We start from the raw sequence: 12189 nt of genomic DNA, 5'->3' as shown, positions 1-12189 counted from the left end.
GTGAGGTGCGCCTACTGGTTGACTTTTAAAGGACACTCTTTGGGTGTAACTCACGACAGTAATCTAGGTTTCATCATCCTTTCCGTTCTGTGACCAGCATCCATTATTTCTTACCCATTAGGTCTCGTGTGAGAAACAGAATCTCACACCGGAGGCCAGTTTCCGGCGAGGCCCAGGGGGCCAGCCTTCTAAACCTGCTCGTTCAGTGGCTGAGTGCTTATCTGCCAGGCAGTGACTAACCTACAGTTTTCCTCTCAAAAAGGATGTGAGACCGCTATAAGAAAACCTTTTTGTAATGTTAAATTCTTCTAGAGTGGGGGTGAAGGGTGACTTTCAAGTACACTCGGATGAAATACGCACAATATTCACGTCCCAATACGACCTGCGTGGGACAGGGCTTCTGGGGACATAGAGACTTAGTTTTGGCCTGGACGAACTCCAGAGACCTTGATGAAGAAGGGCCAAGTGGCTCTGTAATATTCTCTACTCACGAGATCTCGCTCTATGGTGATTTCATATAGGTGAGGCTTTTGATGACTCCCTGTGGCTTACAGAATACAGCCCCAGGTCATATGATTCGGCCCTTACCTGCTTATCCGAACTAACTGCTCACCGCCATGCTGGACACTCGGCTCATCCGACTGACTTCATTGTGCCTGGAAAATTCTGCATCTGCTGAGCTATCTCTGCAGCCCCACCCCCTCCTCCTGCTTGAGTCCCTGCTAACAAATTCTAATTGGCGCTGACCCCCGACCACCCACCCCTGATAGCCTCCCCATCACCTTATTAAAATACTTTTCACACTGTATCCCCATTCTCTAAGTACTCACCATTGTTACTTGAATCTTTTCCGATATATATATATTTTTTTTGGCTAGCATGATCTCTGGCAAACTGTAAAGTCTCAATACATGCTCTTGCCTGAATTAGCGTCACCGTAAAGAATGATGACATTAGCATCCCTGAGCAAACGTATACGAGAAACCATGTTGAAAAATTCTCAGAAGTCCTACTTTTACCCAAGCTGACTCCTGAAGCTTCGGAGGAAAACGTACCAAGGCTCTGTCACTGAAATCTGGTTTTATAACATGATCTTCCACAACAGGATATTTACCCACTCACGGGCATTTAAAAAATCATGACACTACTTGCTCAGTGGGTGTTTTGTAAAAAAAAAAGTTCGTAAGAGTCCGGACGTTCAATGGGTAATGGGTCATAGAAGAAAAACACTAAAGGCGTGTTGTATCCTGCATTGCACACAGATGGATGGACAAGAGTTTGGAAGCACGTATTATAAACTTTACTGTAAACTCTATGATCGAGTTTTTCTTTTGCCGTTACTTTGTTTCCTTTGGTTTGTTCTTGAAAACGGTAGATGAGAAATGCTGCTCACGCACCCACGCACATCTGAGCTGCTAGAAACGGAAAAATATTTGCTGCCTACACTTAACCTGAACGGCAGCAGCGAAAATCGAAATGGATCAACAGAGGGTATATCTGAGCCTGCAACGTTTCTGATGAGGTCATAAGTTGGACACGCTCCAGCTAAGCTATGAAAGAACAAAAGTCAGAGGACAGGAAACGCGTGCACGGTGGAAGCTGCTGCGTTCGAGAGGAAAATTAATGTAAGGACTATGGCTGTGACGTGACGTGCACGTGATGGAACGCTGCGGTCACGTCCCTGGAGAACATTACACGAAAGGGAAGAAGATGAAAAAGTTGCCTATGAGAAACAATGGGAACCTAGGATCTGAAGCGCGTCGACGAGGATGTCCGCTGGGTCCAACGGGAGGATTTCCTGAAGGTTCTTGGAAGAAGTATCTGGGACCGGATGGTGTACTTGGCCTGTAGACATCCCTCGCCAAATGGCGCAGACAGAGATTAATCTTTTTTGAGGGGAAGAGCATATTTTCGTTTGTGAACAGTGAAGAAATGAAAGCGAAAGCCTTTGAGGAGCAGCAGGGGTGTGGCATTGCGAGGGCAGCACGACTTGTGGAAGCAACACGCAGCGGCCCGCACGGGGCAGGGACGCGTTGCCGTGGCGTCCCTCGGGGTTATCCAAGAAAGAGCTCGCTGCGTTCTACTGGGAAAGGCGCGGTGCCTCAAACGCTCCGAACGCGGACGATCTGTGGATGTCCGGTCGAGGAATACAGCCCGATCTGTCCGGCAACGTGGCGGCGACGAGGCCGGCACACGACCCGGCCCCAGGCCGCTCTGCGGTGACATCCGCCTTCTGTGGCGCGTGATGAGATGGCAGGAGGCGGGAGCGTGCTGGGGCGACGTGGACAGTTCTTCGCTTTTCGATGGGTTTGTGGGGCTGGGTGGACACGTGCCGAGGAGGGTCAGTGCCGAAGCGGACATCAAATACAGATGACCGGCACTGTCCCTTCCAGTTCTTTTTTCTTTACCAGAGTCCAGTACATCCAGGAAATTCAGGAATCCCCTTAAATGCACCACAAAAACAACTTGGCATCTGTGCCAGAAGGTTCTACTCTTTCCCAACTCCGCCTTCCGAGGGACTTGGGAGTGGCCCACTGAGAAACAGGGAGTCGAATACTGTCCAAATTGTAACTCGATTTCAGAACGGGTGCCCCGTTTTCCAGTTTGTCAGCCTTCTGGAACCTTTGCTCTCAGCAGTCCGTCACAGTTGGAGCCGGGGAAGAAAGGAGAGTCAAACCGAAAAGCAAACAACTCACTGATAATGCAGTAGAAAAGTGACCAGCGGAGTTCCTCTAAGACTCTCTTGAAGAACTAATCTCCACTAGGAATGTAAAACACGTGTTCAAACAATAGAACCCACACGAGGCAAAAAAAATGAACAACAAAAACATCTACCTCTGAATATTTCTATTGTTGCTCTAATGGGTCACATAAAGCCAATTTCAAAAATAAAGTTTAAAGTGTTTCATATGACTTTCGAAGGGACGTAACGAGCCATTGGCACTAGCAACCGTCATTAACTTTATGAGTAAAAATGATTTTCGAAAAGGGGTCTCGTTCGCAAATAGAGAAAGTTGACATTAACTTAAGAAGTCATGATCCAAAAAATAAATTTCTTCAAGTCGTCCTAAAACTACGGTCCGAGGAGGCTCTACCGGCGGACCGTGGACCAGCCGCCTCCGCACCTGTCGGCTCACCTCCCTCCCTCTCCAGGCAGCGGCTCTCCCGTCTTCTCTCCCGGCGTCTCACAGAGACACTCGGCTCCTTGACCGTGGCACTGGGCCTGCCTGGCGAAGCCCCCGAGGAGACCGTGAACGCACCGCTTAAAAGCGAACAGGACATTCTTTCGCTGCTTCACGACAAATGATGGGTGGTATTTATAAAAGCTTACATTATCAAACGCCTGCCCATAACGACGACAACAACAACGACGACAACCACCACAACCACAACCAACAACGGGACATTCGGGACTTAACAGCCATACAATAAGAGGGAACCAGTTATTTCCCGTTGACACAGGTGGCTTAGGTACTAATGAAATGCTAGTTAGACGGTTTAGTTCCTTAAAGAGCTGATTCTCCTTGAGGTGTCCTTCCCGTGCCAGGAAGCGAATGGCCACCAGAGCCCCCGTCCGTGGGCCAGCGAGCCTTTCTGTGACGTCCGGGGACAGCTGCCTCCTTTGCTCGCTCGTGCGTTTCCTCGCCTGTTCTGAGGATTTGTCCGCAAGGCTAGTGCTTTGCCTTGGAAGCGTTGCCGACTCTTCAGTTGTTGTCTCAACTAAACATCTGCTGGCATTAGGCCTTGCCCGAGGTTGTTCCCTATGTGAGATTAAACACATTCATTTCTTTTGCAGACCACGCCGGTCTCTGTGAAGGTGATTCCCACCCAACATCATCTTTCTCAATAAGGCTTCTCTTTTCTGGACCATGTCTAAGCACTTAACGGCGGTCATAAACCCTTATGCTTTTATTTGCTCTGAAGTTGTCAGACTGTGTGGCTTCTGTGTTCCTTTAGGGGAGGGTCTGGTTTCTGTGTTTGCTCCATGTTCTTTCTACACAGAAGGACCTAGAAGGCAACGGCATTCGGCTATTATTTTCTAGCTTCCTTGCTGCTCTGCACTTGACGTTGTCAAATCGGCAGACGTGGACGCTTTCCTGCGGCCTCGGATGGGACTTCCGTGCCCTGGCTCCCAGGCGGGTCCCCCTCCTGGGCTCTTTGGGGCTCCACTGCTTTCCACACAGTAATAAAGATGAATTTGAAAATGGAAGCATTCGGGCGGCTCTCAACACCTTGGCTTCATGGAAGGAGGACTGGAATTAGAAGACGCGGGTCCGGTCTCTGTCTTCAGTTGGGTGACGCTGGGAGGGTGACGCCACCTCTCCGAGGCTGCGTCCCCTCGTCTGCACGGGAGAAAGCTTTCATTCACAGCACTTGGTGACAATCGTTATGAGGAAAAGAAAATGGGGCATAATTTCTGTTATGCCTGTTTTGCTAGTCTCTCTACCATCGTGTACGTTGAATATTTAAATAATTTAAAAACATTTTAAAAATGAATGAACGGAGGGGAGCGTTGGGGTCAGCGTCAGCTGCGGAAGAGCACGGCCGAGATGGGCACGGCGAAGCCTGGGAGGGCAGGGGCGACAGGAGGCTGAGAGTCACACAGGTGACAAGAGGGAGAGGAGGCCGAGGACATTCTGTGGCCCTGGTGGAAAGTGACTCCTTTCCGAGACTGTGCATGAGACCTGGTGACCCTCTGGATGCCGAGAGGGAGTCTGAGGCGCTGGGACACCTGTGGTGACGGAGCAGAGAACCGTGAGGGCCGGGCTGGTTCTGAGGGGAGAGGCTGAGCTCGGGGATGGTCGTGCCTCTGTCTCAGATGAACATCCGGGGAGCAGGTCAGCGGGAGAGGCTGCAGCTGGGGAGGCGGCCTGCCTGCTACCCCCTCTTCTTTGCAAACAGGATGACTGGGGAAACCGTCAGGATTCTGAACCCTCCCACGATGCCCCCCTCTCCCAGGCTCACTGTGGCTTGCCCACACCGTGCCTGGGGTTCAGCGGGTCCTCTGCCCGGTCCTCCCGCCTGCCCCGAAGATGTAAACTAGAGGATGTGCTGTACCCTCTCTCAGTGCGGGGAAAACCCGCCTGTGTGAAAATGGCCAGTGACGTTTCGCTGTTATTCGGCTTCTCAGTTAGGCGGGTGGACATGTGGGTGTTATGACCATCTGAATGCTACATGTGCTGCAGATTTAATATGCACCATTTCATTTAAACCTCACATCAACTGTATGATGAGGAAACTAAAACTCAGAGAAGTTAATAACTCAGCCAAGGTCACACAGCTAAGTGAGTGGCAGGGCTTGGAGCCCAACCCGGGCCCGTCTGTCTCTGCAGTCTGTAATCTTTCCTCTACTTTGTGACATGGCCATGGAAAAAATGCAGCAAATGTAAAATAAATCTTAACCAGGTGTTGGAAGCAGACATTTGCCACCTGGTCTGGAGAGGTTTGTTAAAATGATGCCATAATTTCCTATCCTTTTAGCTAATAAAAAAAAACTAATAGATACTTTAAGGGGAAAAAATACTGTGGGAAGGGGTTAGAGAGAAGCAAAGAAAAATCAGAAACGCGTATTGCCAATACCAACACTTTGAGAAAAAAATAGGATATAAAGTCTCCATTGGAGAAATAATACACAATAGGCTGGGGTCTCTCCTACTTGGGGGCTTGTTCATATTTATCTTTGACTCGGCAGTTGTGCCAGCTTTGACTTGGAGGTGTGACAATGCCAGGTAGCTCTTTAAACATTATTTTAAAGGGCAAAGGATTTCTGCTTACAGATCAAAGCACAGTGGATAGTTTTTAGTTGAGTGCTCCCTCAAAATGTACTGGGGAGTTTTTGCTTTTGCTTTGTAACATAATTGGTTTTAGGGGAGCACCAGGAGAGTGCTGCCTCTGTCCCCAGGTCACCGGCTTGGACCTGCGCCCCGCCTGTGTGGAGGGAACCTTGACATGGAAGCTGGGTGAGCACAGGCGCCCAGACTGGGGACTGAATCAGATTTCCCTCCTGAATTTCCAAGAGGCGGACGGGCCGTCTGGATTACCTCATGTGCACTGGCTCGGCCCTGGGAACACAGAGGCCATGTAGCAGTGTTCGGGGAGAACATAAAACCAGAGTGGAGATTCGGTGATGGCTCACCATAAAGTGACAACCTCGACCAAAGGCACAGAGTGAGCTGTACTCTGGCGGGAAAGCACTTAAGCCAAAGAGAATCTTACTAGCTTGTTGGCAAAAGTCAGGGGCAGCAACCAGAATCCTTGACCTTGAAACTGGAGAAAATCAGCCCAGGGCCCACCCTCACCCCCTCCCATCAACTGTGATGAACAGGAAGAAAGTCTAGAACGAAACAAGGGTCCCCTTGTTTATTCGGACTAAGTGGAAGACTGATGTTCTCATCAGATGTATTCACCTTTCTTGTTGCTTGCCAAAATACCTAAAACACACAACAGCCCCTAGTCTATACCAAGGAAGAAAAGCAACTCGAGGGGGAAAAAAGTTAGTTTGTCCTCTTACGTGGCATTTTAGGCAGTTGTTTAAATTACATTTGTAAAGCTAAATGGCCAGTAAAAGATTTTCTTCCACCAGGAAAAAAAAAAAAAAATGTCATGAGTGACACCTTAGGACTAAAGAAGGAAAAGAAAATATTACCTAAACATCGAAAAAAGGAATTCTTCCATTTAGCTCCTAATTTTTAGACACGGGCAAAGTAAGGCCAGGCGTGACAGGCTCCAGTCTACATAAAGAAGAGTGGGACCATCTCTTGGCAGAGATTTATCGAGGAAGATGGTTGGGGGAAAGGCCTTCCCAATGTCCAAACACGAACACGTGTCCGGCATCTGTTAAAGGTACACAAACGACGCGTCCAGAAGAACGTCCCGCCGAGAGAAGACACGCCGAAATCAAGGAAACCACTTCCGCTCGTCACTTTCGCTCGTCACTTTCGCTGTTTTCTCACTTCGTTCTGTTTCCTAGAAAACATCCATCTCTGATCCGGCCCCTTCTCACTACCAGCTTGTTTTTCTAAGTCACGAGAACAGGCTTATTTATGCATAAATTCCCCAGGCTAATTTCGGAGGAGAGGGTTCACCGACACGACCGTGCGGGAGCATGTAAATAAAACTTTAGCACTTACCAAAATAGTGTAACAGTTCGGGGCTTAGACAAGATGCATACAACGTTCAAGTACTTTATTGAATAAATAAAGGGCACACGGGCTGCTTAGAATCCCTAGCCACCACTTCAAGTCGTATTTGTAAATTCGACACAAGAAGGTTTTTAAAAAGATTTTTGTTCTATTTCTCATGAGCACATTCCTGAGAAAAACGGCTAGCGTATTTGCCAGTGACTTGGGCCTGGGAGTTCTGTCTCGGCAGAACGTCCGGAAGGACCTCTATTGTCAAGCCAGGAGAGAAGGGGCCCTCTCACTGGAGCCAAGTGACCACCTGCGTCTCTCTCGGCATCTTTCCGTGGCCACTTTCAACACGAGGGACACACGCCAGGCCCCAGCAGCCCCGTGCAGATCACGCGGGTTTGCGTTCCCTTCCTCGCCCCCACCTCACCGGACGTGTGCGTTTCTAGGCAGTCAGTGGACAAATATTTACGTGTCAGACTCAAAGCTCCAGAGAGATGCACAAGTAAGCGGAAGCTAAGCGGGTGGGGAGTAAGGAACGGGGAGTGTGGGAAGAGAGGGACTCAAAGACTCGGGATGTCTCAAAGAGGGAGTCTGTAAGATCTTTAGAAGGAAGAACACAGATGAAGAAATCTCCCCTCCTCTCCCTCCACCCAAGGCTTACCTCCCCCGGACCCCGCCAGCGCCCGAGGTGCAGAGGACGCCCGGCAGGTGTGCGAGAAGGCAAACGAGGGTGACAAAGGAGCGATTGTGAGGCAGCCCTGGGGAGGCTGAGCAGGACGAAATCGCCTGTCTCTCTCTCGCAGAGAGCAGCGCACTGCCATTATCTAGTTTGCAGATGGACCACCCAGAAAACCTGAGAGCAATTAGGAGGGAGAAAAGCAAATGGGGCGGGGGGTCGCCGAGGAGGATGGGAGGCGTGGAGTCCCCAGGCTGTCTTACGCTAGGAACTCGAAAGCGAGGCCAGACACTGGGACCCAAAAGGAAACGGACGTCGCCAGGCGGGGGTGTGCACGCTCACGCTCACGCTCACGCTCACGCTTGCACCCCCAGTCACATCAGCAACAGGGTCGTGAAGTTCGCGCAGCCATCAGAAAGCAGATGTTCAGACGCGGAAGGTAGGAAACCACGTTTAAACCCTAATCATCCTCTGATGTCCCCCGAAACATGTAGAAGTGAATTCCGAACAGGATAAGTGAGTTTTACAAACGACGAATTCTTTTTATCAATGAGCGAAGGTGGTAAAGATACATGCTTTGGGAAACCTAGTCTCATTTTTTTGGAAAATATTTATGAATAAGAGTTTTATACGAAAAAAAGAAAGAAAAGATGGCCGACAGCCCGTGGCTCCCTTTAACGCTCTCCTCTCCTGCCACCCTAAGGTCTCGTGGCTGACATTTTGTGCTGCTGTTCTGGGCCAGGCAGCATGCTGTGTTGTACATACTGCTGCATCACCCCCCCCCAAAAAAAAACAAACACTATTCTTCTTCCTCTGTAACAGATGAAGAGACCATCTACTATACGAAATATCTCGCTCAAGGTCGCTTGGCCGATAAGCGGCTGAGCCGGAATTCAAATGCACGTGACCCTCCGACCTGAGTGGGTTTGCTCCCCGCACACAATCTGACTTGGGTGCTCCCAGCCCCCGCCACCGGAAATACCCTCTCATCATCTCTGCCTATCAAGTTCTTCACACCTCGAGGCCCTGTTTCCCATCCTATCTCTGACGTGGAGCCTTTCTTGACCTCTTAAGCCAGACGGCCTCCTGGATTGCTGCCTTTTCTGGAATGCCCCCGGTGCTCCCCACCTCCTGTCCAGGCTTGTTTTAAGAACCTCGTAGGCCAGCATCAGACCCTGCTCCCCATCGGATCAGACAAGTTAAGTTGTGTTCTCATGTCACACTATATGTAATGTTTTCTCGCTTGATGCTCGAAAAGGAGTTTTAGAATTTTGCTTTGAAATTCTCATCTGACTTAGAAATGACTTATGACCTCTCAGGAATCACTATGTATACTCGAGACCTGTAAGTTGCTTTCAAATAACGATAAAACTTATGGTGCTTATTAAATAGCTTAACGGCAATTGAGAGTGATAGGTGTCCTGTGGAGTTTTAAACGTTTATTAATTTCAATTTGCAGTGGCTTTCCCTTCTTTTTAGAGCCTATGAATATGTTTCTATTCAGGTCTCAAAGAAATTTCTAGGTCCTTGAAAGCTGAGTAGGTGCTAAGCACTGCATCTTAAGTGTCTAAGGGGCAGAAAAGCCCTGCCTGACCTGAGCCCTGAGCCCTGAGCCCTGAGCCCTGAGCCCTGAGCTGTCTTGCGCAGTGGTTACGGATAGGTCTGCCATGAGCCAAGCCCATGCCCGTAGTCAGGGTTGTAAGCGTACCTACCGGTTTTTGTCTTGATGACTAATACTTTTTTTACAGCAATTAGCACAGCTGCCAGACAATGAACACTATGGACTCACTTATTAAAAAATAAGCCATAAATAAACACGAAACCACAACTTTGATTTCAGACTCTGCCATCCCATTCCTAAGTTAGCGACCGTTATTGGAAAGTATACCCCAAATACTTCTCAAAAAGTACGAATGCTTTGTCTTCATTGCTTTGAAAGATGGTACAAACAAACGGACTATAAAGAAAACACGCAGTACGAATCTCGGCAAGTATGCAACTTCTAGATTTTTTTTTTCTCATTGCCTACACATTTCTCTCTAAGCATTTATAATTTCCGAGATGCTGCGTGTCTCTGATACAGTAATGCCTCTTTATTACGCTGCAAATTGTCCTTAGGCCCAGGTAAATTTTCCTTTGATATTATTTAGATTTTAACTACATGCAACCTAATAACATTTTCACATGTGATTAAACAAAAACTAGTCACGCATCCAGCTGTTAGGTATGGAGACGCGGAGCCTGATGCTCCATGAAAAATACAGAGAAAAACAGCCACATTTGTCTCCACGAACCAGTCAGTATGTGACATGCTACTTTCTCAGCACCAGTAGAAAACAATTCATCAAAAACAAAACAAAACAAAACAAAACAACCCACAGGTATACTTGAAGGGAAATGCAACAAGATTTACATGGATAACACGTATTGTTCAGTGTGCAAACCTCCTTGGGCGACAACTCATCCTTCAGTATAGTAATTGGGCCTGAGATCAAAAGGCCTCGCTATCGACTACTCTTCGGTAATGCCCCTGGAATGACACTTTCTCACCTTAAGAGAATATTGCTGCTGTTTCTGTTCTCAGCATCTGGCTTGTTTTACCCGTGTCCAGACCCAACAGAAACCCCAGTTTAGCCCGAGGGCAGGTGCGGCGACCCGGGAAGTCAGATTCACGTTGCCACCGAGAGAGCGTGGTTTAAATCTCACCATGACTCCATTCTTGGAGGATAACCAAAATGCTTAAAACCGAGGGGAGGGAAGGGGACACGGGACGGCACAGGGCGGCGAGGGGCGGGGAGAGCATCGGATGGGATGGGGGTGCCCACCTCTTCCCGTTACTGTCGTGAAGCATCTCTTTTCCCATCACTCTGGACTTGGTTTCCAGCTCCTGCACCTCCTGCAGCAACGTCTTCCTGCAGGTATGCTTGGCCCTGTGTCACAAGAAAAAGACAGTAAGAACAGGACACGTGAACTTTGTGCAGCTGCGAAGACCAGTTGGCGGTTCCCCTCTTGGGCCACATCTGGACGCCATGTGACTGACTGAGGCTGAGGCCTGGGGCGTCGTGGAGCACCTGTGATCCCCGAGCATGGCGAGGGCTCCACCTTCATCGCCTGGGGAGTCCCTCAAGGCCTGCAGAATGTCAGAAGCCACCCCCGCTCCCAGGCGACTGCTTTCTGCTGACAGCCTGCAGATCTGGCTGAGGATCCCAGCCATTCAGACCAAAGATTGAGGCTCCTGGACATTCATGAGTCCATCTCCAAAGCTTCCCACAGCAAGACTTAATTAACAACCCAGAAAATGCTTTAAACCCTCACCCCAGTGGACCTGTGCTGGTCCCTCAGCCTTGTCCCCTCCTGTGATCATAAAGTCTGGGGTGAGCAGCTTCCTCTCTCTCTTTTCAGTATGAGAAGAGCCAGTGCCACAGCAAGACTAAGATTTACGATGCCAGAGATCAGGCTCTTCATGCCAACCTCTCAACCTGAAATTTGGAGCCAACGCCAACGCCAGGCACAGCTTTTCCAACCTCCTCTTGCACAGCCTGGCCATGAGGGACCACGGACGATTGGCGGAGTGGCAAAAGCAAGCTGGCCTTTGCAGTACAATTTCCACCTCCGCCTAGACACTCACTCGTCTTGAATTGCAGGAAGAGCTACGTGCACCCTTTTTCTGATTAAACTTTGAGGAACATCTTACATTGCTCAAACATGTGGCTGATCTCAGGGTCTCCCTAAGATTGAGACGAAACAGCTGGAAACAATATTGGTGAAGAAAAGGCATTTAAGAGGATACAGGTTAGAAATAGGTAAAAAAAAAAAAAAAAAAAAGCCATAGAAAGAAAAAAGACAAAACACTTATGACTTAGCCATATAGGGCAGGTTTACATATTATGAAAAGCTTTTCATTAGTTTCGATATAAATAAAAATGAGGATCCTGCTGAATACCAGAATTCAGAGACAGAATAAGGACAACACTGAGCACATATCTGTGAGGCAGTGAAAACAGTGTAACGGGGGACATTCTGAAGACGTGAGCTGTTTCAGTGGAATCACATCCTCCCGCCCACCCAGCACCTTCAAGGCCCGGCCATCCCCTGACACTCTGAGTTAATCTGTAATGGAGTATCAGTACTAAGACACTGTATATGTGCCTGTCATTCCTCTTCCCCAAAGTAAACAAGAGAACGGAACCACACAGGTTTTAGCACATAATACCTTAAATGACATCAAGCAGTGTCCTGAGACTCAGCAGTGATAAAACACTGCAGTTCAAAGCAGAGACCGCGGAATTTTAACTTAAACGATCAACGAGAAAACGTTTAACATTTTGCTGGGAAGAAGGCAGCCAAAAAGTCGTTCGCATTTCCGCTGTTCGGTGCGGTTGA

General features: G+C 48.7%; 1 protein-coding gene across 1 annotated transcript in view; it reads right to left on the bottom strand.

The window, feature by feature from the left end:
- ATP8A2 (ATPase phospholipid transporting 8A2) overlaps window positions 1–12189 on the bottom strand; it is a 390044-nt gene that overhangs the window by 25373 nt on the left and 352482 nt on the right. The window contains exon 26 of the mRNA XM_023520615.1: window positions 10632–10736. Within this exon, the coding sequence (XP_023376383.1) occupies window positions 10632–10736 (105 nt within the window). The remainder of the gene's footprint in view (window positions 1–10631; window positions 10737–12189) is intronic.

Source organism: Pteropus vampyrus, unplaced genomic scaffold, assembly GCF_000151845.1.
Source record: "Pteropus vampyrus isolate Shadow unplaced genomic scaffold, Pvam_2.0 Scaffold272, whole genome shotgun sequence".
Taxonomy (NCBI): domain Eukaryota; kingdom Metazoa; phylum Chordata; class Mammalia; order Chiroptera; family Pteropodidae; genus Pteropus; species Pteropus vampyrus.
Note: the sequence above shows the minus strand (reverse complement) of the source record. Positions and strands in the feature narration are given on the sequence as shown.